General features: G+C 41.9%; 1 protein-coding gene across 2 annotated transcripts in view; it reads left to right on the top strand.

Moving 5' to 3' along the window:
* The window catches only part of THSD4 (thrombospondin type 1 domain containing 4), a gene marked incomplete at its 5' end in the record, with an annotated part of 479,102 nt that overhangs the window by 376,668 nt on the left and 79,159 nt on the right, over positions 1-23,275 (top strand). For both annotated transcript variants that reach the window (XM_084240624.1, XM_084240625.1), the window contains one exon: positions 19,992-20,196. In XM_084240624.1, coding sequence (XP_084096750.1) covers positions 19,992-20,196 — 205 coding nt within the window. The remainder of the gene's footprint in view (positions 1-19,991; positions 20,197-23,275) is intronic.

Here is a 23,275-nt window from a genome sequence, read left to right on the forward strand (position 1 = left end):
TTGTTAGTTTTGGTTCCCATGACCAGAGAGTGTTGACTGGCTTCCCGTGCCTGCGTTTTAAATGTCTGTATGTTTTCAAGTCCCTCGAAGTGTTGGTCCAATGAACTCCCCTGTCCACAGTTTATGTGTCTTGGACTGAAGTGTTGCACATTTGTTTGCCTGTTATGTTTTAAATATAAAGTTTTGTTTTTCCAGCAAGTGCTGTAAGTGATTTGGAAACATTGCCTGGTCCTGATTCATTTCTTTTCTGTGTCTCATGTAGGGTCGTGCTTATTTACATTAATAAGAAGACTGTACAAACAGCTTGCATGTGAAACTTTCTGAGGACACAGAGACTGATGATAAAGGCTCATTCATGAGCAAGGGGAAGTTGAAACCTAGTTCTTTTCAGCTCTTTGTTGAGTCTATTGCTGCAACAAGTCTAATTACTACAATATACCCTGTTTAAGGTAGTTATTTTACGATAGGTCTCCCCAGTTTGGCAGTTACCTGACAGCTTGCCCTTTGGGGGAAGGGTGGAGGGAGGTGAAAAAGAGACAGGAAAGAAAAGAGAACATAAAGGGAAAAGCAACTAAAACACAAACTCTTTGAAACTCCTAGACATTGGTTGACTCTCAACAGGAAAATGCTTCCAGAAGCATTTTCTTGTATTGCCCCAAAAGTCAGATTTTTCAGATTCTTATTCTAAATCATCCCTCATCTATTAGGTATGCAAATGACCCACTCATGAACCAGATTGCAGTGAGGTTAAAGACAGGTGTAAGTAGGGAGCCAAGGTGACTCAAAATCAAGAATATTTCTTTTGAAGGCACATGTTTTGACTCCTTGAACATACCGCTCATCTGGGTACTTAGCATAGAGTCTACATTAATATGCCTTCCTACTAGTTTGCTTTCCTGCTGAGTTACAACTATCAATAACTGTGAGTTCAGTTGTCCATTTCCCTCCAACAAATGACTGAAAAGGAAAGTCAGCATAGCGTAGAGGATAAGGTCATGGGATTCAACAATACATCTCATTCTAGACCTATCCTAGAGTCATGGACCCCCTAACTTGGGGGCATTGTCTGATTGCCCTCCTACTCCATGTTCAGTTATGTCATCTGTCAAATGAAATAATAACAACAGTCACCATTCTGGGTTGTCTTGAGGATTGAGTGGAATCCCATAAATAAAGCACCTAGCAAAGACCTGGGCACATCCAACCCAAGTCAACTGCTCTGGTGATGAGAAGGGTGTATAAGTTTCTTGAGAATACAGTGTCTTCTGTCTGGAAGATCTGTATCTGGAAATGAAAGTATGTGATGTGGATGAAGGAACTCATGCCCCCGTTTTCATGTGGCAAGAGCACATATACAGTCCAGTGGTGTGAGCAGTCCTTTGGTCACAGCTGGACACATGATACTCCTACATCCCTGTGTGATTAGGGAGGATCTCCCCTGAGAAATCATTCACAAGTGCAATGGAGACCTACTCATTAAGGGCATGGGAAGAACAAGGGGAAGGAAGGTTGGTCAGAATGAGAGGGGGAAACTAGCTAGCCTTAGTGGTCAAAGAAAGAGTTTCTTTTTGTGTATGGGACCCTCGCCGGTGGCCGGGGATCAAACTGGCGCTGCAGAGGCTGTGGGCAGCCTCGTAACCCAGCGCTCAACCGCTGTACCACCAGGGGAGGCCCAAGAAAGAGTTTCTTAAAGGCAATGCTGCTCCTTGGTGCCCAGAGTGTCAGTGGGCTCAGGAGAAAGACCACTCTGTGTTAACAGCCCAAACCCCTATATGGAGGCCTTTTACTATAGTTGCATAACACCATAAGTTCATTTTTCTCTATTCTGATTGGTGGCTATTTGAGAGCCTTTATATCCCACCACAAATGAAAACTATCCTAATGGCTCTCAGCTGGGCTGTGGTTTGCTCACCATTGTTTGCACACAAAAGTCCAATCCCATTAAGATGGTCAGACATTTCCTGCCATCACATGGCCTCATGCTCACAAACACTTGGTGCTATTTAAAGCCTCTTCTCTGCAAATATACTTTGGTCACATTTGTGCAGTGCCCATTAATTAAGGTCCAATCTGCCGCTCTCCCAGCCATCACCTCTATTAACTGACAGCAGGGAACATAGGACTGTGTTTTTCCAGGAGATAATTTGGACTTCAGAGAAAAGCCAAGAGATCCTTGAATCCCTATGGCACTTACCTTGACTTCAGGCTTCTAATGAAAAAAAATTCTTAGACAAAAAGGGACACAAAGACCCTTTCACAGAAACCATCAACACTCTCTGCCAAGCAGGAGATTTATTGGGTGGGAACACACACACACACACACACACAAGCCTCATTTGAGGCACCCTGGAAAATGAAAAGCTATCTGGGAAAAAGTAATCATGTGAGAAGATGGTCTTGAAGATAGCAGCTTGGTTTTCTGTGAAAGCAAAAATGGACCAATTTACAACTGTGACTCTGCCAGCAGTCTGAAAGGAGTTGAGTCTATTTTCTCTCCTATCTCTCTTTCTCTAAAGGAAACACACCACGATTAGTTGGCAAACACGATCTCCTGGTTACCAAATGCTTTAATTAATGGAGAATCAAAAACATACTATGCAAAGATGGCCAGTTTTCAAAGAAATAAAATACTAGTTCTTTCCCAACTGCATGATTTGGAACCGGCTGTGTGGTGGTGAAGGTGAGGCTGAAAGTAATCCCAGTTATAATGTGAATGCAGTTAATGGTATTCAGTGCCTGCTCTGTGGCTCTTTAAACATATACATGTCCATGAATTATCTCATTTGACTCTTAATAGTCTATGCAGTAGGTGCTATCATCTGGCCATTTTATAGAGGAGGAAACTATGGCTTCACAAGCTTGAGAAAAAAGCCCAGGGTCACCTAGCTGGGAAATGCAGGGTCCAAGCTTCAGTTCAATGAGGCCCCGCTCTCACCTTCTGTTATCCTGTACAATGGGAAGCACATGGGCTTGGGAGACATGGTTGCCTCCACATCTGCCTTGTGAGGTTTAAAAGTTGTTTGACTTTTCAGGCCCTCAGTTCTTCAACTGAAATAAAGTGGAAAAAGTCATAGCTCCCTCATGGAGCTATATAAAAATGAAATAAAATAAGGATAAGTGAAAGTCCAGGGTCGCCAGCAAATGTGAGTGCCTCTCCTCAACCATTTCATTTCACCCTGATTATCTTTTCTTCCTCTCCCTGGACTGAAGCTCCACCATCTCTGCTACACTGCCCCTATATTCTCTGCTTCTTCTTGGCTCCTTATTGTGTGGACCAGCACAGAGGAGTCCTTCTTGGCTTAGCTCTGCCTCGCAATCCCACAGCTAGCCTTAACTCCCCTGACCCCAGCTGCCCTCCTAGGAATCTTGAGTGCCCATCCCTGGCCTCAGGCTCCCAGGAGGACATCACTGATCTCAGCAGGACCCTGGGAGGGGACTGATTGTCAGCCCAGCACTCTCTTCTCATTCAGGACTGTCCCTCCTGCGAGGAGCTTCCTAAGAGAAGAGGTCTGAATAATAGCTATTGTCTTCTCAAAATTTCTTTCTAGATTTAGATTTTATTTCTTAGAGAAACTTGGGCATTCCTGGCTCAATAACTCCTGATTACCTGGAGGATGATTAGAAAAGGAAAAAGGCAATAATTAGTAGCAGTCCTTTCAAATATGGTCCATGGACTTTTGCTGGAAAATGTAGACACCTAAAAGGCTCCTTAAGGTAGTGATCTTTGAGTGAGAAGTTCAGGTGAGAGGTAATAGTAGGTCATTGGATCCTTTGGGCCTCTCGGCTTCATGTGATGCCGAAAAGTTGTGATGCAATGCCCTGTAGGTGCCCTGAAAGGTCTTTCATGGAGTCTTTCAAACTAACCTCAGGCCAGAAGCTCCAAGTTAGACTAAACTATACATGAAAATTATGGAATGCCTGTGGAATTGGCAATTATCATTCCATATGATAATGTTAGGATTTAAATATGCTGCGCAATTTTTTATTCAATTAAATTGTTTATCAGCAAAGAATCATGATCTTTATTTTGTAGCTGTGTGTAATTCCTGAGGAGCCTCACCCTCCAGTTCTCATAGGCTGTTTTGGGTTAATTATGAGTGATTATTAGCAAAAAGACCAAACCAGAAAGATATTAATATATTCAGGTTCATTTTTTTTCTTGTTCAAAATAAATTTACGTTTGCTTCATGAGGAATAATACATATTGCAATGTATATTACTGACATTTTTTTCAGTAGAGACAGCCACATCTCTCTCTCAAGAGAGAGATGATACTAGCTTTAGCATCAAATGGTAGTATTGGGGGTCATATCTGAAAAGCAATTAGAAAAGCGACATTATAATCCAGTGTAGAGAAATTAGAGGGCAGACTGTAGCACAGTCTGATGGGTAATGTATGGCAAGAGGTCCAGAGGATTCTCAGACCTGGTCTTGAATTCTTCAATAGTGGGCTGATATCTATGGTATAAACTGAGCTCTGAAACAGGTGTCTCCTTCAGAACCAAGAATAAAAAAGACAGCATAGCATGATAAAGACCCAAGTCTTGCTGGCTAGTGTTTGGACGTTCCAGGCTTTCCTATAACTGCATACTAATTAAATCTTTGATTTTCTCCTTATTTGAGTCTGTATTTCCATCATTTATTTGATACCCCCCATTCTTCCAGAATTCCATCTGTGAACTCCTTAGTCATTGCTGCCTTGTTCCTTCATCACTCCCTATTCCATCTCCCATGCAGCTCATTTCTTGTTCATTTTGCTAATGAATATTGTCTCCATGGCTAGACACTAAGCCTAATGAGAGCAGCCATATGACATGTGCCACTTGATTTCTCTAAAGGACTGGGTCAGTGCTGGGCACGTGGTAGATGTTTGATTAATCCACAGTAATTCTTCTGATGACTTACAACAGTACTTTCCACACCCACCTACACACACACACATATATACACACACACACAGATCATTTAGTCTTTGCTTCATTCAATGCATGTAGGAAATCTTCCATCCATATGACAAAGCCTCCTCCAATATTTGGATTCATCTAGCTATATTTGTCTCCTTATCTCCCTGTTAAATATCCAGTTCTTTATGCCATTGCTAACAATAATCATAAACCCTTACTGAGTGCTTCCTATATTCCAGTATTGTGATAAATGCATTCCTTTGGGGGCTTAAATTATGGCTTTTCCCCCTTATTTACAATTGATGGAAGAGGTACAGAGAGGTTAAGCAACTTACCTAAGATCACACTGCAAGTGAGTATCTACAGGATGCAGTCCCAGCAAAGCAGGATTCCCAAAGCACAGTTTCTAATTACTTCTCAGATCCTTTCTATTTAATAGCAGCCTTACCTTTTTTTTTACAGTAGCAACTCCTTATATCACCTTTGAAATAAAAGAATGAAGAGAACAGATACTTTGTCATAGAAAGAAGATTCACGAAAGGGTAATTTTGAATCCACTATTTCCACAGGCAAATCAAAAGCTAGGGAAAAATCCCCAATAAATATTTTTTGTATCCGTAAAACAGTAAAGTTATTCCAAGTAATTTAGCTTTGGAGCTGAAATCGTAGGCTCTGTTTGTACCAGGGACTCACCCCACAGTCCTGACCCAAGGGAATGATGCTGAGGAAAACATGTATGGTGGGAAAAGAGATCAAATCAAATGGGAAATATTGAAAAAGTGGCACAAACCAGTGGCCAAATGTCTCCAGAGACAGAGCTGTGGTGGGCAGCACACAGAGAAAGGTTTTCAGTGGCAGGAAAGGAGATTTGTTCCAAGGCCAGCCTTTCAGGGACGAATGGGGAGTTCCTGACACTGGGATGGGGTCAAAAAACCAGAGAGGTCTCTTTCCTAAAACAAAAACATCTTAGGAAGTTAGAAACATCTTAGGAAGTGTCCAGGCACCTGCTTCCTGAGCCATCCTTCCCCCTGCTCTCGCAGCTCCTGCTCTTCCCCCGGTAGCGTACTAGTCACCACTGTGGTCCTGTCTCCATCATTATTAACCTCACTTGTTTCACTTCCACCTTATCTTTCTGCTCTTGAGTTTTTGAGCTACAAAGATTTGACTTACATCCTGATGTAGCTGTGTGACCTTGGGCAAATGATTCTCCTCTCTTTCCTCTGCTACTGAAATGACAGTTGATATTTTCACCTGGTAGTTCCCAGCAAATACCCGCTTCCTTTCCTTCTATTGCTTTGGACTCATGAGCATCTCTGTAGGCTTCTCTGATTGATTAGGATGCACTTTTCTTGTGAAGCCCAGAGTGGCCAAACAGAGTCCATTAACTGTCAAAATCGAATTTTTGACCCTTTATAACCCTAACTCTGGCTCTCTTTTAACCAGGGTTTATTTTACTCTGCCAGAGAAATGCTTTTCTTTTTGCTTCCATTGCCGCTTTTCCACATTCCTTCAAGTATACTCAGGCCATTCTCTAGCTAAAAACATTCCAAGGCAGTTATTGTTTAAGCTAGGAAAGAGTATCATTTGTTTGTATTTCTTTGACTTTGCCCTCTATGTTATCTTTGACTTGACTTTAAATAAAATGTAAAGTGTATTGAGTTCCTTCCACATGACAGATGCCTTTGCTTTATCTCCTTTTATCTCACTTTGGCAACACAAAACCAACTAATAAATTGGAATATCTAATTAATAATATGTGGCTAATTAGTATGGACTGATATTTTGACAGAGTATTTTTGCTGTTAAAGTTTAAGCATGCTGGATTATTTCCAAAATTCCTACTTTTACTCAGTTTTCTATGCCTAGGGTAAAGCTTATTCTTGAGCTACTGCAGTCCTAGACACACCTCTTCACCCGGAATGAGGAACTCAAATACAGGCATAATGCCTAGGAGGAAATAATCAGCTTGTTTAACTGACAGCTGACATCAGGAAGTCTTTTGGGCCAGAGGAATGACATGATGACAGCAGTGCCATGGGAAGATAAATTTCACAGCCACATGCAGGATAGATTACCTGAAACCACAGCCTTAGCCTCTCTTGTGCTTACTCGTCTGGGTTGCATGACTTCAAACCTCATAAATATGATCTGTTTAAAGAAGGGACTGGTGAAAATTAAGAATGTCAAAGTTTGAGCAAAGAAGGGGAAGGATTTGTGTTTATCCAACTGGTTTGCATGTCTAAATATTTATGTACACAAGTGCATACTGTTAATGTGCATGGGTATCGAATCTGCCATTGCGCTATCTTTCTGGTTGAAAGTTGCAAGAGAAGGGAAATTCTCAGCCAACATAAGAATTATTCATCTGGCTGCCATCTGACTTATTGTTACGGAACACATTGAGTTTGACAGATAACCCTGTTCTTAGCTGTCCTTCAAAGGAAGCGTGAAAGAGCCTTCATGTTTAAATCTATCAGCCAAATTTCTTCCTTTTGAACATTCATGGAACACAATGTCTTCATGACTTTAATGAAATAAGTACTCATATTGGATGCATCTATGGTTAGAAGATGGAATGAGTAATTATCCTTATTTGATTTCTTGGTCACTCTAGCCACAAAAAGCAAACTCTTGGATTGGGTAGCAGTATCTCCCATGGAACCTAATGTTTTTCCTTAAGTCATAAATATTTCCCAGATTTTTATACTAACAGTTTCCATTCCCTGGGAGACAAATAAGAAAATTTATATGTCAGTGAATAATTCTGGACCTAAAAATTTGTTGTGAAAGGAAAGATGGTGTATAGATGTTGGGTGAATGAGCACTGCATGATAGGAAAGAGACAACATGGGACTTTGGGGAGCAGGGGAACAAGAAGGGGCTATAGGAGATATTGAAACAATTCAGTTAGTGTTTGTGGGAGGAAAGGTCTCAGACTGCAAGTAGATCACCTATGTGGATATCTTGGGGAGATCCAGAGAGTAGCTATATGATGCAGGCAATAAGAAATTGCCCATATTTGATTTCTTGCTCATTCTAGCCTTTGGCATATGTGGCATTAGGTCAGCCCTTTCCTTACAAGTTTCTGTTTGGGCCCTATTCTTATAAGTTTGCAAGGGACTATGCAACTAGCAGAGGGAAAAGAGCCTGGCCTTAGAAACAGAAGGTGTTTCATTCAAACCCATCTTTGCAACCTCTGTGTGACCTCTGACATATTACTTACCTTCTCTGAGTTTCAGTATAACAGGGATAGTCAAGATAATTGAGGCGGTATGAATGCCAGATACCTAGCCCATGGTGAGCTCTATCCATGATAGTGGCTGCGTAGATTCCTACTGCCTGAGCCCGGACATGCTAGGGTCCCCACTTACATGATTCCCCTACATTTCCTCTAAGACTATGAGCCAAAAAGCCCAGGTAAGAAGTTCTTCCTTGCTCTGATTGTGAAATAAATATAACCCCATTATAATTTTTAAGGCTTCCTATAACTGATCTCTAAGGAGCCCTAGGAAAGACTTACAAAAGAAAACACATTTTAAAAAAAAAATGAAAGAGAGATAACAAAGTTCAAAGAAAATGGAAAATTGGATCACCATCATTTCAGAGCATTATTAAGATATAAATTTATAGCAGTAGTTTGTCTCTTACAACTCTGGCTTCAGACACCACTTGAGAAGCATGTGTCAGTAGAAGTGGGATTTCAGTGGACATGCAAACAGACCGGCCTCCTCTGTGTAGAAATGCTTTGTGTGCAAAGAGGACTGGCATGGCCACGCCCAAGGACAGGTCACTGAAGGGAGACAGGCTGCCTCAAGGGAAGGAACATTGTTCCAGCCTCAGTCCATGCCAGTTCTGACCTCCATGTCTTCCTCTGCATAGTCTCAGTTGCTGCTCACAAGAGACCTGAGTTACGCTTTAAAGGCTTCATTTCACACATAAAGTAACTGAGGCTCAGAACGATGTAAAGTGCGTGAGGGATGCTCTTTGATGAACACCCATTTATCTACAAGAGAAGACTATTGAAGATGTGGGAATGTAAAAGGGAAATTTTTCTTTTAGATTATAGAAATGGAGAAGGGATTAAAGGAATCTAATCTGGAATCCTAAGGGCAGGAAAAGAGGCACAGATGTGGACCGTCATTGGAGACTCGGGAGGCTGGGGAACAGGGCAAGTGTCTCTCAGCAAGTAAACTTCAGGTTCAAGGTCAGTTGATAACAGTCCTCCCAAATATTCAGGGCTTCTCATTAGTCCCCTGACAATCTCCTGGCTCCTTTCCTCCTGCCCTTCTCTATCCATCTTCTCTCTCCAGTCCTGGAAGCAAAACCAGAATCTTCTGTTTGGCCATATCTCTGTGTGGCCCTTATCTCTTGTTGCCTTAATTTCTGCTGACCCCCAGGCTTCAGGGTTCTACCTCCCACCTGAGTCATTTATGCAAGCATTTTCACAGTTTGCGCTATAAAAAACATTGAGATTCTAGCTGGTAGAATAAACCTGTTTCACATGATCGTAGTAAGATAGTAAGAAGGAAAAAAAAGAAGCGCCAACATTTGAAGCAAGGAAATAGTAAAAACCCTGCTGAAGAACAGTGGTCTGAGGAGGAGTCTTCAGCAAGGAGTCCCCTCTGTCACCTTGGAGGAGCCCCTGCCCCCCAGGAGTGAGTTGTTGTCTGTGAAGCAAGGAAGAAGGGGCTCCCAGTCTCTTTCCTGCTGCCCAGGACTGCACCCTCAGGAGTGTGTGCACGTGTCCTGCCTTTCCCCCACCCCATTAAAAATCTCACAGAGAAATCTTTCCAATGGTATTATTTCATTTCCATTTATAAACCAGAGGGTGAGTGTAGTATTGTCTTTATTTTGACTGGAGAGAGGAGTTGGTTATCTTTTGGGAGTGGGTATGAAACTTGAGAAGAAAAGAAAGAATGTGAGGCAAACAAAAGTGACCTAAAAAGTCAAATAATCACAGCTTGCAAGGGAAATACCTGAGGATGCTGCTCAAAGCAGATTCCAAGTCACTGCACCTGGCATGGGGCCCAAAAATTTCTAGCAAGTTCTCAGATGATGCTTGTGATGCTAGTCCATGGATGACACTTTGAGTAAGGGGCTAGAGAAGTCAAATAATGCTTGATTTAAAAAAAAAAAGAGGAATATAAAATACACTTATTGCCATCCAAAAAGCTAAAATAAAAATGCTTAGGGTTTTAGAGGAATATTTTCATGAAAGAGATAATTAATATGACTAAATTCAATGAATGAAGGAGCAAACAATTATCAAGATGGACACTCAGAATCTTGCTCTAAGATGAGTCTGCCTGAAACAACCAATGAAGTACTGTTCTTCTAGAGTCACAGGCCTGTACCTGAGGTCTTTCTTACATCACTTCAGGAGGCCATTCTTCTTAGTCCACAGCTCCTTCCTTCAGGGAGCTATTGATGTACCATTGCCTTCCATTCTAATTCCATCCCTCTAGTCCAGGTCCTCATCTTGAGGCCACAGTCCATGTGCTTCTGCACCTCTAGTCTCTTCCATCTCTAATGCACTGCCTGTGTCTTCCATCTTCTAAATACAGCATTCCTATAGTTATACTCCACACAAGAGTCTCAGGAGTCAAGTCCCCATTTTTGGTAACCCACCCTTTTCTCTCAGCCTCTCCCACTCCCCACACACACTCCCATCTTGCTAGTCTTCTCAGAGGCCCCTGGAGACCACTGACATCTAAAAAGCCCTCATAATATCCAAAGTTTTAACACAGATTTTTAAACATTTTAGTGAACATTCTAGAAATGAAGTCTGGATATTCCACCCACCCATTTTACTTCTCCACACACAAAAAAATTGGGGGCCTCCCTGGTGGTGCAAGTGGTTAAGCACAGCACTGTGAAGCTATCTGCAGCCACTGCAGCACAAGTTCGATCCCCAGCCAGGGTGGTGACCCACATGGCGCAGCAGATCTCTCCTGTCTCGCCCACTGCTCCCCTCAGCAGTGTATTTCAATCTGCCTGTTCTGCTCCCCACTCTGTCTCTGGTGAATCTTCTCACCCCCCCACACATCTGGCCTGTACCCCAGTTCTTATTTGCATAAATAAATAAATCTTTTTAAAAAAGAAAAAAGAAAAAAATTGAGGAAAGAAAATCCTATCTTAACAAACAACATGTTAGAAACTTGCATATATGAGAGCAGAATAAATATGCAGTCAGCCTGAATTGCTGGCTAGGCTTCTTGTATTTTTGCAACCATTATGCCTTCAAATATTTAACACTGTTTTTTGTCCCTAAACTAGTTGCTTGAGTGAATATCATTTTACCAAGGCTTATAAGTGCCATCTTGTGGAGAAAATGCAAACAAGTACATTTGGAGATTGGCCATGTGTCAAGGAAATGACAGGGATAAATCTTGAGTCTCTGCCACGCCTTCTGGTCACTGGATTCACCCCAAGTCCTCTGAGAATCTTCTGGTTGTGACCACACTGTGGACTCAGGTGTCTGTACCTAAGAGGCTTTGTAAATCAGGCCAGCTGTGAGCAGCCTCCACCCTGGAGCATTTCATCACCCAGTTTGTTACTGCATTTTTGGTGATAATCCAGCTTCCAGAACTTTGCCCTATAAAGTGTAGCCAGCATCTCCCTGCTCTTTTCTGAGGAAACTTCTGGTCCCAACCACCTGGTAGCCCAAGTCCACGGCCTGTGATAGACCCATCCCACCTGGGTTTTTCCTGATGCTGAGCCATCCTGGGGCCCTATAGTTAAAGATATACTCTGACCAGATATTTTAAACTGACTCCTTTAAACTGAGGATTCACCACACAGTCTTATTAAAAGTGAAGTGGGGTTCCTGCCCAGTGGCACAGCAGGTTGAGCACATCACTGTGAAGCTGTCTGCAGCCTCTGCAGCACGGGTTTGATTCCCAGTCCCACCAGGGAGATACCCACCTGGTGCGGCTGACCTCTCCTGTCTCTCCAGCTGCTCCCCTCAACAGTGTTTTCCATCCATTTGTCTGCCTGTTCTGCTTCCTGCTCTGTCTCTGGTTAATCCTTTCACCCTCCCGGGCCTCTGGCCTGTATCCCAGTTCTTGTATAAGTAAATAAATCTTTTAAAATAAATAAATAAAAGTGAAGTGGGAGTCTAGAGGTTTCTACCCCTTCTATACAAAAATATGGACACCTTTCTTTTATAATGGAACATTTGTCACAATTCACATTTCATACTCCTCCTCCATACCCCCCATTTCAGTCCATTAAGGAGGAAGAAAGTGAAAGTGAAACACTGGAATTTTAGAGTGGAGTACCCCCATTTTCGTGGGAAAGGCAACCTCAGTGGGAAGGATGGGGTGGTAATTTTCTTACAGCACATGTAATGTTTCCTTCTCAGGATTCCTTTCTTCAGATTATAAATGTCACTACAATTGATTCTCACCCAATTTTATCCTTCAAGGGTGCCAACATTTTCTTCCAGTAGAGTCACTTGGTAGGGTGCTATTCTCTAGTGAAACAGGATGAGGTACTGAGAAGTGACAACCATAAGTTTGAGTAAAACCAGATCACTAGATTCCCAATTGCCTTCATTAAGAAAGCCAAAATACCTTTTATTCCGTGGACTATGCCTTCCCTTCAAATGAATGACATTGTTCGTTTGTCATCGATTCTTATTTCCAGTTTAATTTTGTCTACATAGAGCAAATTCCTCTAACTTGGCAGGATTCTTCCCATCAGAGCTTACTTTTTTCAGAAATAATTTAGCATCAGACAAGACCTTAGAGATGACCCAGTTCAAAGAGCAAATTGTTACTCTAACTTTGATCTCAGGATTGCTCAACCAGCAGCCCTTTCACCCAACACAATTGCTAAGCCCCTGCTAGATGCCAAGCACTGAGCTCTTTCCAGTGGGCAATCTTGCTCCTACTGAAGTAGCCAAGGACAAGCCTAAAAAGCTCTAAAGGCTACAGTTAGTTTGATGGCAGTGAGGGTTTTTTTTTAACTGGATAATTAAATATTCATCTCTCATTAGCTTCTCTGATAGCTTTTTGTGGAATTATCACTATATTAAAGCATTCTGGGCATCTGCTGTATGCTCCCAGGTGTCCCATGAGCTATGGCATAAACTAGAACAGTGATTCTGAACTGGGGGTGATTTTGCTCCACTGGGCCATTTCACAATATATGGAGATACTTTTGTTTGTCATACTGAGGAAAAAGAGTACTGCTGATATTTGTGGACGGTAGCCAGGATACAGCCATCCTCGTATCCTGAAGACATACCCCCTCAACGGAATATGGAAGACAATCCCCTCAACAAAAACTATCCAGTCCCTAATGTCAACAGAAACAGTTGAGAAACCTGGCTGTGAGAAAGTCTGCTTTGCTCATTTTATATATTGGAAATTTTGTTTGAAAAGTATGTTATTTTCTGCTTTAAAAAAATGAAGCATACTGTGTTAGAAGATGACAGTTTTGTTTTATAGTTGTAGCAATTAGGACAAATCAAATGTGCATACATGATACAGGATAAGTGCAATTAGGAGTAAATACTAATTTCAAATGAATTAGCATTAATCAATTTAGTATTAGTAAACTAATTTGATTCTTTTTAAATTCCAATTATGGGTCAGTTTGTAAGCACAGATCTGAGCCTCAGTCTTGGTGCCAGGACTCCAAATGAATGGGCTTTTACACACCATAATGAATGATGGAACAGTGTCCACCTTTCAGTTTAGACCAGACATTGCCATTTTTTTCCATTAAGCACAAGATCCTGAATATTTTAGGCTTTATGGGTCATACAATCTGTCACAACTACTCAACCCTGCTTTTCTAATACAAAAGCTGTCATAGACAGTAAGTTAACAAATGGGCATACATGTCTTCCAATAAATATTTATTTATAAAAGTAGGAAGTGGGGCAAATTTGTCCTGTGGGCTGTAGTTTGCCAAACCCTGATTTAGACCATAAATTGAACCCTATTTGTTTTACCTTCCTGTGTCCCCTGCTTAACACTGTATTGGCACCTAAAAGACACTGACTCAGGAAACATTTACTAAGCTTTATTGCAGGTCAGTCATGCAAACACAAATGTTAGATTTTAATGAAAATAGCAATTGGAAAAAAAGTCATCCAAGACTTCCAGGGAATTTCTATATATTGTTTAACTGTTTCCCTATGTTGGACATTTAGGATGTTTCCAGTGCTTTTATTAGCAATAATACTGTGATGAGCTCCTTCATATGGAAATTGTTGACCTCATTTCTTATAATTTCCTTAGCTCAAATTCCTAGAAAAAGAATTACTGAGTCAAACAGTGTATTGCTCAATTGCTTTCCAGGAAGGTGGTATTGATCTACATTCCCAACAGTCACCGGAGGGGGATATTTATCACATGCAAAGAATTTCTTTCAGCAGAATGAATAAAAGTTTTGGCATCCATAAGTCTTTCCACAAATTAGTTCACCATAAATACAACTAAATTGGCGTTAATGGATCACTTTAATGATAACATTCTCCCACACTGTTTGACAGAGTGATTATGAAGGCATGCTGTCTTACCTGTCCTGTCCTCTAGTACCCCAGTGGAGGCCACGCTATCTCCCATGTTTGCTGAGCACACACAAACACATCTGCTTCCCATTAAAGATTCAGAAGCCCCACTATCTGCACGCCTGGCACCGCATGCCCTGCCACGATGGACCAATCTCGATGAAATTCACCACCAAATATGTCATCCAGATTGCTCATTTCCTTCCGGAAATTTTATTTAGGTTAATTTTGGTACACAACTGGGGACAATTCTTGAGCAATTTCTCCAGTGATAATTTGCATTATGTAAAATTTTCCTACAATGTGTTGCAAAAATCACTGGAAGAACACTAAGGATAGCTGATAGTTGTCCAGTCACCTTTATAACAACAAATATCTCTTTTGAACTATAGTACATGGTGAGCAAAATATATATATACATGAAATATGTACATCTTTAAACTAAAAATAGATCAGGATCAGATGCTCATGCTAGGAACAATAAGGTGTCTTAACCTTATGGAAAAACGTGGCCTTTACTTAAGTCTTCAGACTTTCCTGAATTTCTCCAAATGAAAAAGAGATTTCACTTTTAGTCACTTGTGTGACCAAAAGTAACAGTAAGTGTTACAGAAATAGGGGCAGGTCTGGGTGGTTACATGATGATGGGATTTAGCTGAGTAAATAGATTCCAAGTGGAACCAAATATATGAAAATGATGATAACAAAACCCAGCATTTTCTCAGCAGCATTCTGCTAAGTGTCTTCCATGTTTACTTCATCTGATCCTTACAAGGATAAAGAAACTGAGGTTCAGAATGACTAGAACATGTTCAAAGAGCCGGCGCGTCTAAGTAACAAACCAGCACAAAACCCAGGTCTGGCAGCAACCGTGCCCACCTCAGTGCCAGCTGATGGCAGTCTGGCCTGGAGATATGGGCCAGCACTATTAAGTCATCCCACTGAGAGAGCAACTGACCAGTTTCCTGATATGCAAACCAGAATTGAGGCCATATTCATTTCTGGAAACTCCTTCCTGAGAAATCTAGATGGCGGGGTAAATGTTTTCAATGCTGATTCCAGAGAAAAGTGACCCACCCAGCATCACACAGCAAGTCAGGGATTATGTCAGGATCATACCCCAGGTTTCCTGATTCCCAGTCCAACATTCCTTCCATCATGGCAGACTGCTTGCCCTGCTCCATGACATTAGCTCCATTTACCAATTACATGGCCCCCTTATGGAGGAGGATGCCAGCTGCTTTGAAGAGAGTCCCATACTGAACATGCCACTATACCTGTGTATGAACAGGTGATAAATGTCATGGAACTATATACATTGCATATTTTATGATATATCATAGAACTATATACATGCAAAATGCATAAAAATGGCAAAGTCCAAATTAAGTTTATTCTTGAGTTAATGCATCATACAGTTGTCCATGGCATGCGTAGTTGATAATGTGCTGTGCTTATGTGAGATGTGACCATTGAGCGAGGCTGAGTGAAGTTTCCCTGAGACTCTACTGTTTTCTCAACTTCTTGGGAGTTTCAAATTCTTTCAAAATAAAAAGCTATAGCAATGAGAAATTAATGTTGATTTAGGATGATGAGCAGAAATATTTATTTTTTTGCCATGTGTAAAGTGTGGTGTTAGAACAATAGAATGTGGTTGGTGCTTCCTAATATGGGAAGAGAAGAATGTCAGAGTCACTTCTGAGCCCAGCTCTCACCAGGACTCTGTGGAAAGAGTGCCTTGAATTTGTTCCTCTCCCCCTAGGTCACCACCACCACCCACTGCTCCAACAAAACTAGAAACCTCAGCGTGATGCTGATCCTTTGAAGGGGACCATTTTTGCATAGTGGTTAAAAGCTGGGGCTTTTATTTTTGACCTCAGGTCAAATCCCAGCTCCACCTCTTACTAACAGCCTTGGGCAAGTTACCTAACCTCTCTCCTAAGTCTTTTTCCTACAATTTTCAGCAACATCACAGGTAGCTTTTCATGTTAAACGAGTTCTACAATGCATGTAAAGTGCTTCACAACACTTACAATAAAGACATTTCTAAGAACGCTTTAAAAAAAAACAGAAATATAGTAGACTCTGTAAATATTAGATAGGATGATGTTGAGGAGGATGGGGAGGAAGACCAGAATTCAAGCTCTCTTCTCCCAACCAACCAATCACAAAGAACTGCCCATGTTCCTTACTAAGCATCTCTCAAATCCTCTACTCCATCACCATTCCCCTAGTTTAGGCTGGGATACTGCAATACCTCCAGACTTTCTGGACCCCACTGTTACCACATTCTTAAGGAGAGCAGGTCTGGCCCAGCATAACTCAGGGAACTTCACCTCCTAGAATCTTGCCATTATCTATATGTGCATCTAATCATCCTTGTTAGGCTCATATCCTCACAAGGTGGCACCTATGTCTGAATCCCCATGGGATTTCCCACTCACCCAACAACACAAGTGAAAAATACTTATTTGCATCTTTAGATCCTGCCCATGGCTGGTCCTTCTTAGCATTCAGATCTTAGTCCAAGTTTACTTCCTTGGTGTGCTCTGCCTTGGCACCCAAACAAAATCCTCCCTAGTGATATCATCTGATCCAACATTCCATATCCCCACAACTCAGCCCAGGGGTTCCAACCACCCTGAACAGGAGAAGGGACAGTTGTCAGGTATGAAACTAGGCTGTGGTCTCAGAGCTAGAATTAAAGGTCTTGCATGCATCTCATCGGCCCAGGTCTCACACTGAGGCTGTCCTCCGGGCAACTCCATGGAAACCCAGTCTTCAGGAGCCTGGGTGACTACTAGAAAAGCGATCCATTCTCTTTTTGTTACCCCTCAAGGAAGACTTGCACACCCCTTGTTCCGACTTCTCTCATGAGGACTGAACCCTGTGCTCAAGGTCCAGGGATGGGCCTTGAGGAGACAGGATGTCACCATTAGCTCTTGGCATTGCCTGTGTTGCCACACACTTTTCTCAAGTCAGTTTCCAATCTACTAGAATCTACCAGGAAGACCAGGATTACTGTAGCCTCCCCCCATGTGCAGATTCATTCAGCCTGGCCTTGCTGTACAGGAAGTCTGGTGAGGCCCATCGAACTGTGCCGAGCATGTCAATATATTGTCCGATTCATGAGATGAAATGACATTAGTCTGTGTCTGAGGTTGTCTGAAGCCAACCATGGCTGTGCAAGTTCTTTGTGATCAGCCTACTCTGACTACCTTAGAAGCTGAGAGTTCAGGCAATTCTGTCCCCATCTTCAGCACCTCTTGTTCATTCTTTTTTTTTTTTTTTAAGATTTACTTATTTATTTATACAAGCACTGGGTACAGTCAGAAGCACGGGAGGGTGAGAGAATTCACCAGAGCCAGAGAGGGGAACAGAACAGGCAGACTGACGAAGTACACTGCTGAGGGGAGCAGCTGGCGTGGCAGGAGAGGTCTGTCATGTCATGTGGGACCCTTGCCAGTGGCCTGGGGATTGAACTGGCACTTCAGAGGCTGCGGGCAGGGGAGGTCCCCTCTTGTTCATTCTTAAAATGCCCTTTATAAGAGAGACTTGCCTGACGGCCGATTCATCCCACTCAAAAACCCGCTGTACCCTACAGCCAAAGTTATCTGAAAAACAGCTCTGAGCATGACCTTCCATTTTTCTAGAACCCCAGTAGTTGCTGCTGCATTCAGATAAAATTCTAATTCAATGGCAAATAAGAGTCTTATCAAAAAAACAGGGTAACAATGAGCTGACCAGCTTCCCTGTTCATCTTCTCCATTGGAGTCAGTCAGGGGTATCTCCTTAATTCAGTTAGAATCTTGTTTTGGCAACATGGAATCTACTTTCTAAAACTTCTGTTGGTAGTAGCATTTTTTTTGTTTATTTATTCCAGAGCAAGAGCAAGCCTAAGTAGGGTGCAGGAGGGAATGATAGAAATCATGCACCAAAAACATTTTCCTTATTTTTCTGCTAAAATGTGCATGGGGCCAGGGCAAGAAATATTTAAGGGAGGAGAAATCCATAGCAAAACATGGCACTTTTGAAAGGGTAATTTGATATGGATGGATACACTGAGATGATGTTCTGTTACTGTCAGAAATAATGTTTTACAGAGAAGCTATTTGTGAAGAAGGACCAGTTCATATTGATGAACAAATGTGCACTCAGAAATATGGAAGTAATAATGCAGATGTACAGTGCCTGCAGGAAGATGTCTGTTAAGCCTGAAATTGGAGGGGAAAGCTCCTTTTTATTTGACTCTGCCTGTAAGATTTGACCTGTAGGGCCACATAAACACACGCAGGAGGTTTTTTTTAACAAAATCAAATGTGGACTTTAAATGGTTTGCTCACCACTTTGCCCCTTACTTGTGGTGTGATGACTGTGCTTAGGATACAGCAAGAACACAGGCCTGGGATTCAGCAAACGTGTGTATCAAGCTTTACGATACCATTCTTATTTCAAGTGACATTTTTTATCCCCAGAGCCCAGTGAAATAATCCTGTCATTCCAGTATTTTATTATTCTAACTAGAATCTGCTCACTTCTATCTGCCCTCTGGAAATGTGACAGAATTCTTTGCTCTGACCACATGTTTCAATCTGGGACTCGGAAAGCATGATGATGAGCCCTATAGTATCAGCCTTAGAAGTGGAAAAGGTTTCCATGAAAGATCTTTCCATTCGGTTCCAAGGTTTAATTGCCCCAGGAGAAACATGAAAATGGAGGGGGAAGATAAAGCAACAAGATCCTGGGATGAATAATGGAAGATTCTTTTCGAAGGGAAATAAATGCAGGAAAGTCAGAGTTCCTTAAAACACAGCCAAGATCGCCTGTACAAAGAGCACCCCATTATTGGGATGTGTATCATCCAGATTGCTGATGTTTCTCTTGCTTGCTTCCCAGCTCCCTTCCACCCCAGAAATGCTTTAGGAGAGTCAAGCAAAAGCCCTGCCACTCAGCAGCAGTGGGCCACGGGAGCTCAAACAATTTGATCTCATGTCCTAAGAAACCAGACCCGAGCACACTCCTTTTGGGAGTACTTTGCTTAGTATTTTATCTGTCATTCAGAACAGAAGACTTGGGAACAAACCCCAATTTCAGGTGCAGTACTTATCATGATGCCAAAAAAACTTCTCTATATAAAAATCCCAGCACAGCCCACACTCTCCCTTCTCAGGATCCAAGAGGATAGATTTGCCAGGACAGCTCACTGTCCAGCCTGGGTAAATAATTTTCCAGCCCCCACCCTCCTTACTTCTTTTCCGTGCATTATTTTTCTCTTGATCATTGACCACCACCAAATTCACTCTGTCTGGTGGTGGCCCCGCCCTGCCCCTAGAACACTCATTTCATGCATTCCTAGAGGAATAGGTCCTTGCCTGTTTAGGTGCTCATGGATCTCTGTTGGGCAGAAGGAAGAATGAACTTCCTCATCCACAGGAGCTGAGGGGGGGCAGGAGGTCGGTCCATTAAAGCCTCACCTGTAGACTATCTTTCCTCCTTTCTCCCCCCTCCTCCCTCCAGTTCCCGGTATATGCTACAAGAGTCTTTTGTTTTCCACCTCTTTGCAGAATATTGGCTGTGACGACTACCTAGGCTCCGACAAAGTCGTGGACAAATGTGGGGTGTGTGGAGGCGATAACACGGGCTGTCAAGTCGTGTCCGGCGTGTTTAAGCACGCGCTCACCAGTCTGGGCTACCACCGAGTTGTTGAGATTCCCCAAGGAGCCACAAAAATCAACATCACGGAGATGCACAAGAGCAACAACTACTTGGGTAAGCTCAGTCTTTTTCCAGAGAAAACTCTGTGGCTGCCAGATGTAGATTCCTTCCAGGATGACGAGATGGACACAGCTGTGTCCAGAGGCCCTCAGACTCGGAGAAGATGCCATTGGGGAACCCAAAGCACTGCCTGGCCTCCCCCTGGAAATGAGAAGTTTGGGTGGGAAAAGTTTTTTAAAAAAGTCTTGCAAGTAAATTTAATATCTACACATTTAATATCTACACATTTAATATCTAATATCTACCCTTTGTTCCTACCAGGAGAAACAAGGCTTACAGTCAATAACAAGCAACATTGTTTCTCTGAGATGGGGCGGTGGGGAGCAGGGTGGCCTTGGAAGAGCCAAGAGGTCCACCGGTCTTTCTCCTATTGGAGTTGGGGGTTCAGTGGCAATTTGAGTTTGAGTTTTTTATGATCCTGTCTCCTTCTGGGAGGTCTAAAGCAAAAGTCACTTTTCTCTTTTTTCTGCTTCTGTTGCTTGTGGCCACAGCATGTATGTGTTCTGAACAGCAGCAGACCTCCTTGACAATCATTTGGGGCAACATCAATAATGGGAGACAATTTTAAACCCATTTTCCACCAAAGTAGGTCTTTGTTGATACCTCCTTCTGGGTTGCTGGGCTGATTGCATTTTAAGCAAATCAGATCATACAAATTAATTTTTACCAATTCATTTAAGCATGTACACACCAGTTAGCAACATAATGTAAGGGAGCAATTTCTTAGAAGTCATTTAATGAACAGCAACATTCATTTTGCTTTTTTAGTTACTTATTTAACAAGAACATGAATAGCACAAACTATGTGTCAGGCATGACTTTTGTGCTTTGTGTGTGTTGAAATCTTTGCACCCTCTGAACAGCACTAGGAATTAGGAGCTGTTTCTATCCCCATTTTACAGACAAGGAAACAGGGACAAGAAGGTTATATCATTTGCCATGTTCCCACTGCAAGAAAGAAGTGGAGTGGGATTTGAACTCAGGCAGCCTGTCCCAGCATGGTGGTGTACCAAAGATTATACCATAAGCAGTTCTCAGAACAGTCGGCCATGCAACAGGCTGCTGCAATAGAAAGACCATAAATTTTGCAATTTCAAATACCACAAAAACCTTAGGAGACAACTCCAGGTTCTGCAGCTCTCCCTTCTCTCCCCAGGCAAATACAGCCCAAATTAGCTTCCCTGGGTTTTAATAGCTCGAGGTAGAAGGGATAGCAGACAGAACTCTGAGGCCAGCCCAGTTAAAATGGAAAACTGTTACATTTGTTCTGGTAAACCCAGGAGCCACCAAAGTCACAAAAAGCTTAGTTTCCTAGTGCATGGTCTCTGTGTTATTTTTAGTAGCAAAAATTAGTCTTTCTCCTTTCCTTTTTGTACTATTAGATCACATCTCTATAAATATCCCATTTCCTAGAAAGAAAAAAGTTCTTGCCAGGATTATTTAAGATTGTGTTCAAATGCACTAGCAAACAATGCCACTTTTATGAGCTTTGTATTGTTTTTAGAATCAATTAATTTTCCCTCTTTACAATTAATCTCATTCATTAAGCAGTTTTCATTCCATGTCTTTGAAGAAAAAAAATAGATATCTCAGGTGAATTTTGCTGGGTGTCTAAATGGAAACAGCTCTTGGAGCTCAGTGTTTTCATTTGGAATAAGAATCTTGGCCTTCTAAGTATTTGTAAGAGGCAGTAGGTTAAAAGATATTCAGGACCCAGCAGAGGCCTGGCAATTATTAGAAATTGGTGAACATTCATTCCCTCTTTAGGACATCAAACTTAATGGAATAAACCCCCCCTCCCCCTAAAAAGGACAAAAAGGAGACAAGGGAGAATGGAAGTACCCGGAGTCCATGGGGGTGAGTCCCACAGTCAAGGTCAGCTTCATCTGCCCTGCCACAGCAGGATGCATGGGAAGTGGAGTCCATGGCAATGTGACATGATGGCTTGTGGGCAAAACAGAGCAAGGGAAGCGGGAGCAGGCTATTGTGAGAAGGGGGCTCCAAAGGGATGCACAGGCACCTCTGTCTATAGTGCTGAGATGTCACCTGGCATACTTTTTTGCATTTTTTTATTGAGATATTATTCACATACCATAAAATTCACTTTTAAAGTGTGCAGTTGGGGTGGATTTTTCTCATCACGGGTATTCTCTTTACATAACCCACTTGTTCTGCTAAGCCATCCATTCTGTGATGTCTATATTTTAAAAGTGAATTCACATGAGTGCTTGAGATTATGTATAAATTATTAGAATGTGGGTCTATCCAGCTATTTTTGAACTACCCATTTCAAACATTGGAATGCTTACCTAAGAGATGTGTGGTGGGTTTCTCTGCAAATTTTCAGGTAATGATGACTGTTTGGGTTTGCTTGCCTTGAATTTCTGGCTGTAGAAACTGTATTTGGGATATACTTTGAGTTGGTGCACATAATTTATTTGGCTACTTGCAAATGTTTGCCGAACAGCCTACATAGAGGGAATGAATCATTCAAATTGGTACCATTGCTTTTTTATTTTTATTATTTTTTTACATCATTGTTAATTTGTAAACAATGTTTGCTTCCCCCAACCCCCTCAGGTGTAGTCCCCATAGAGTTTCCTTCACCAGCGCACCCGTGCACCATCACCTCGTTCCCCTGTGCTCCTCCCTCCCTCCCTCCCTCTGATCCCTCTCCCTCCTCGTCCCCTGTGGCATGTCTCTGATTTATAATTGTCCATTTTTGCTTTGCTGTGTTTTGTACTGTTATTTTTTTACACTGATGTCTTATTCGATTCCCCTATATTTCTGCTATAAGTGAAACCATCCAATATTTTTCTTTTTCTTCTGGCTTATTTCACTGAGCATAATTCCTGCCAGTTCTATCCACTTTGCTGTGAATGGCATGAGTTTATCTTTTTTGATTGCTGAATAATATTGCATTGGTATACATGTCACATCTTCTTGATCCAGTCATCTATTTTTGGGCATTTGGGTTGTTTCCAGGTTTTACCTATTGTAAAATAGTGCTACAATAACCATAGGTATTCAGATGCTATTTTGAATCAATATTTTTGTGTCCTTTGGGTAGATC

The sequence above is a fragment of the Talpa europaea genome (assembly GCF_964194135.1).
Source record: "Talpa europaea genome assembly, chromosome: 8".
NCBI classification, from domain to species: Eukaryota; Metazoa; Chordata; class Mammalia; order Eulipotyphla; family Talpidae; genus Talpa; species Talpa europaea.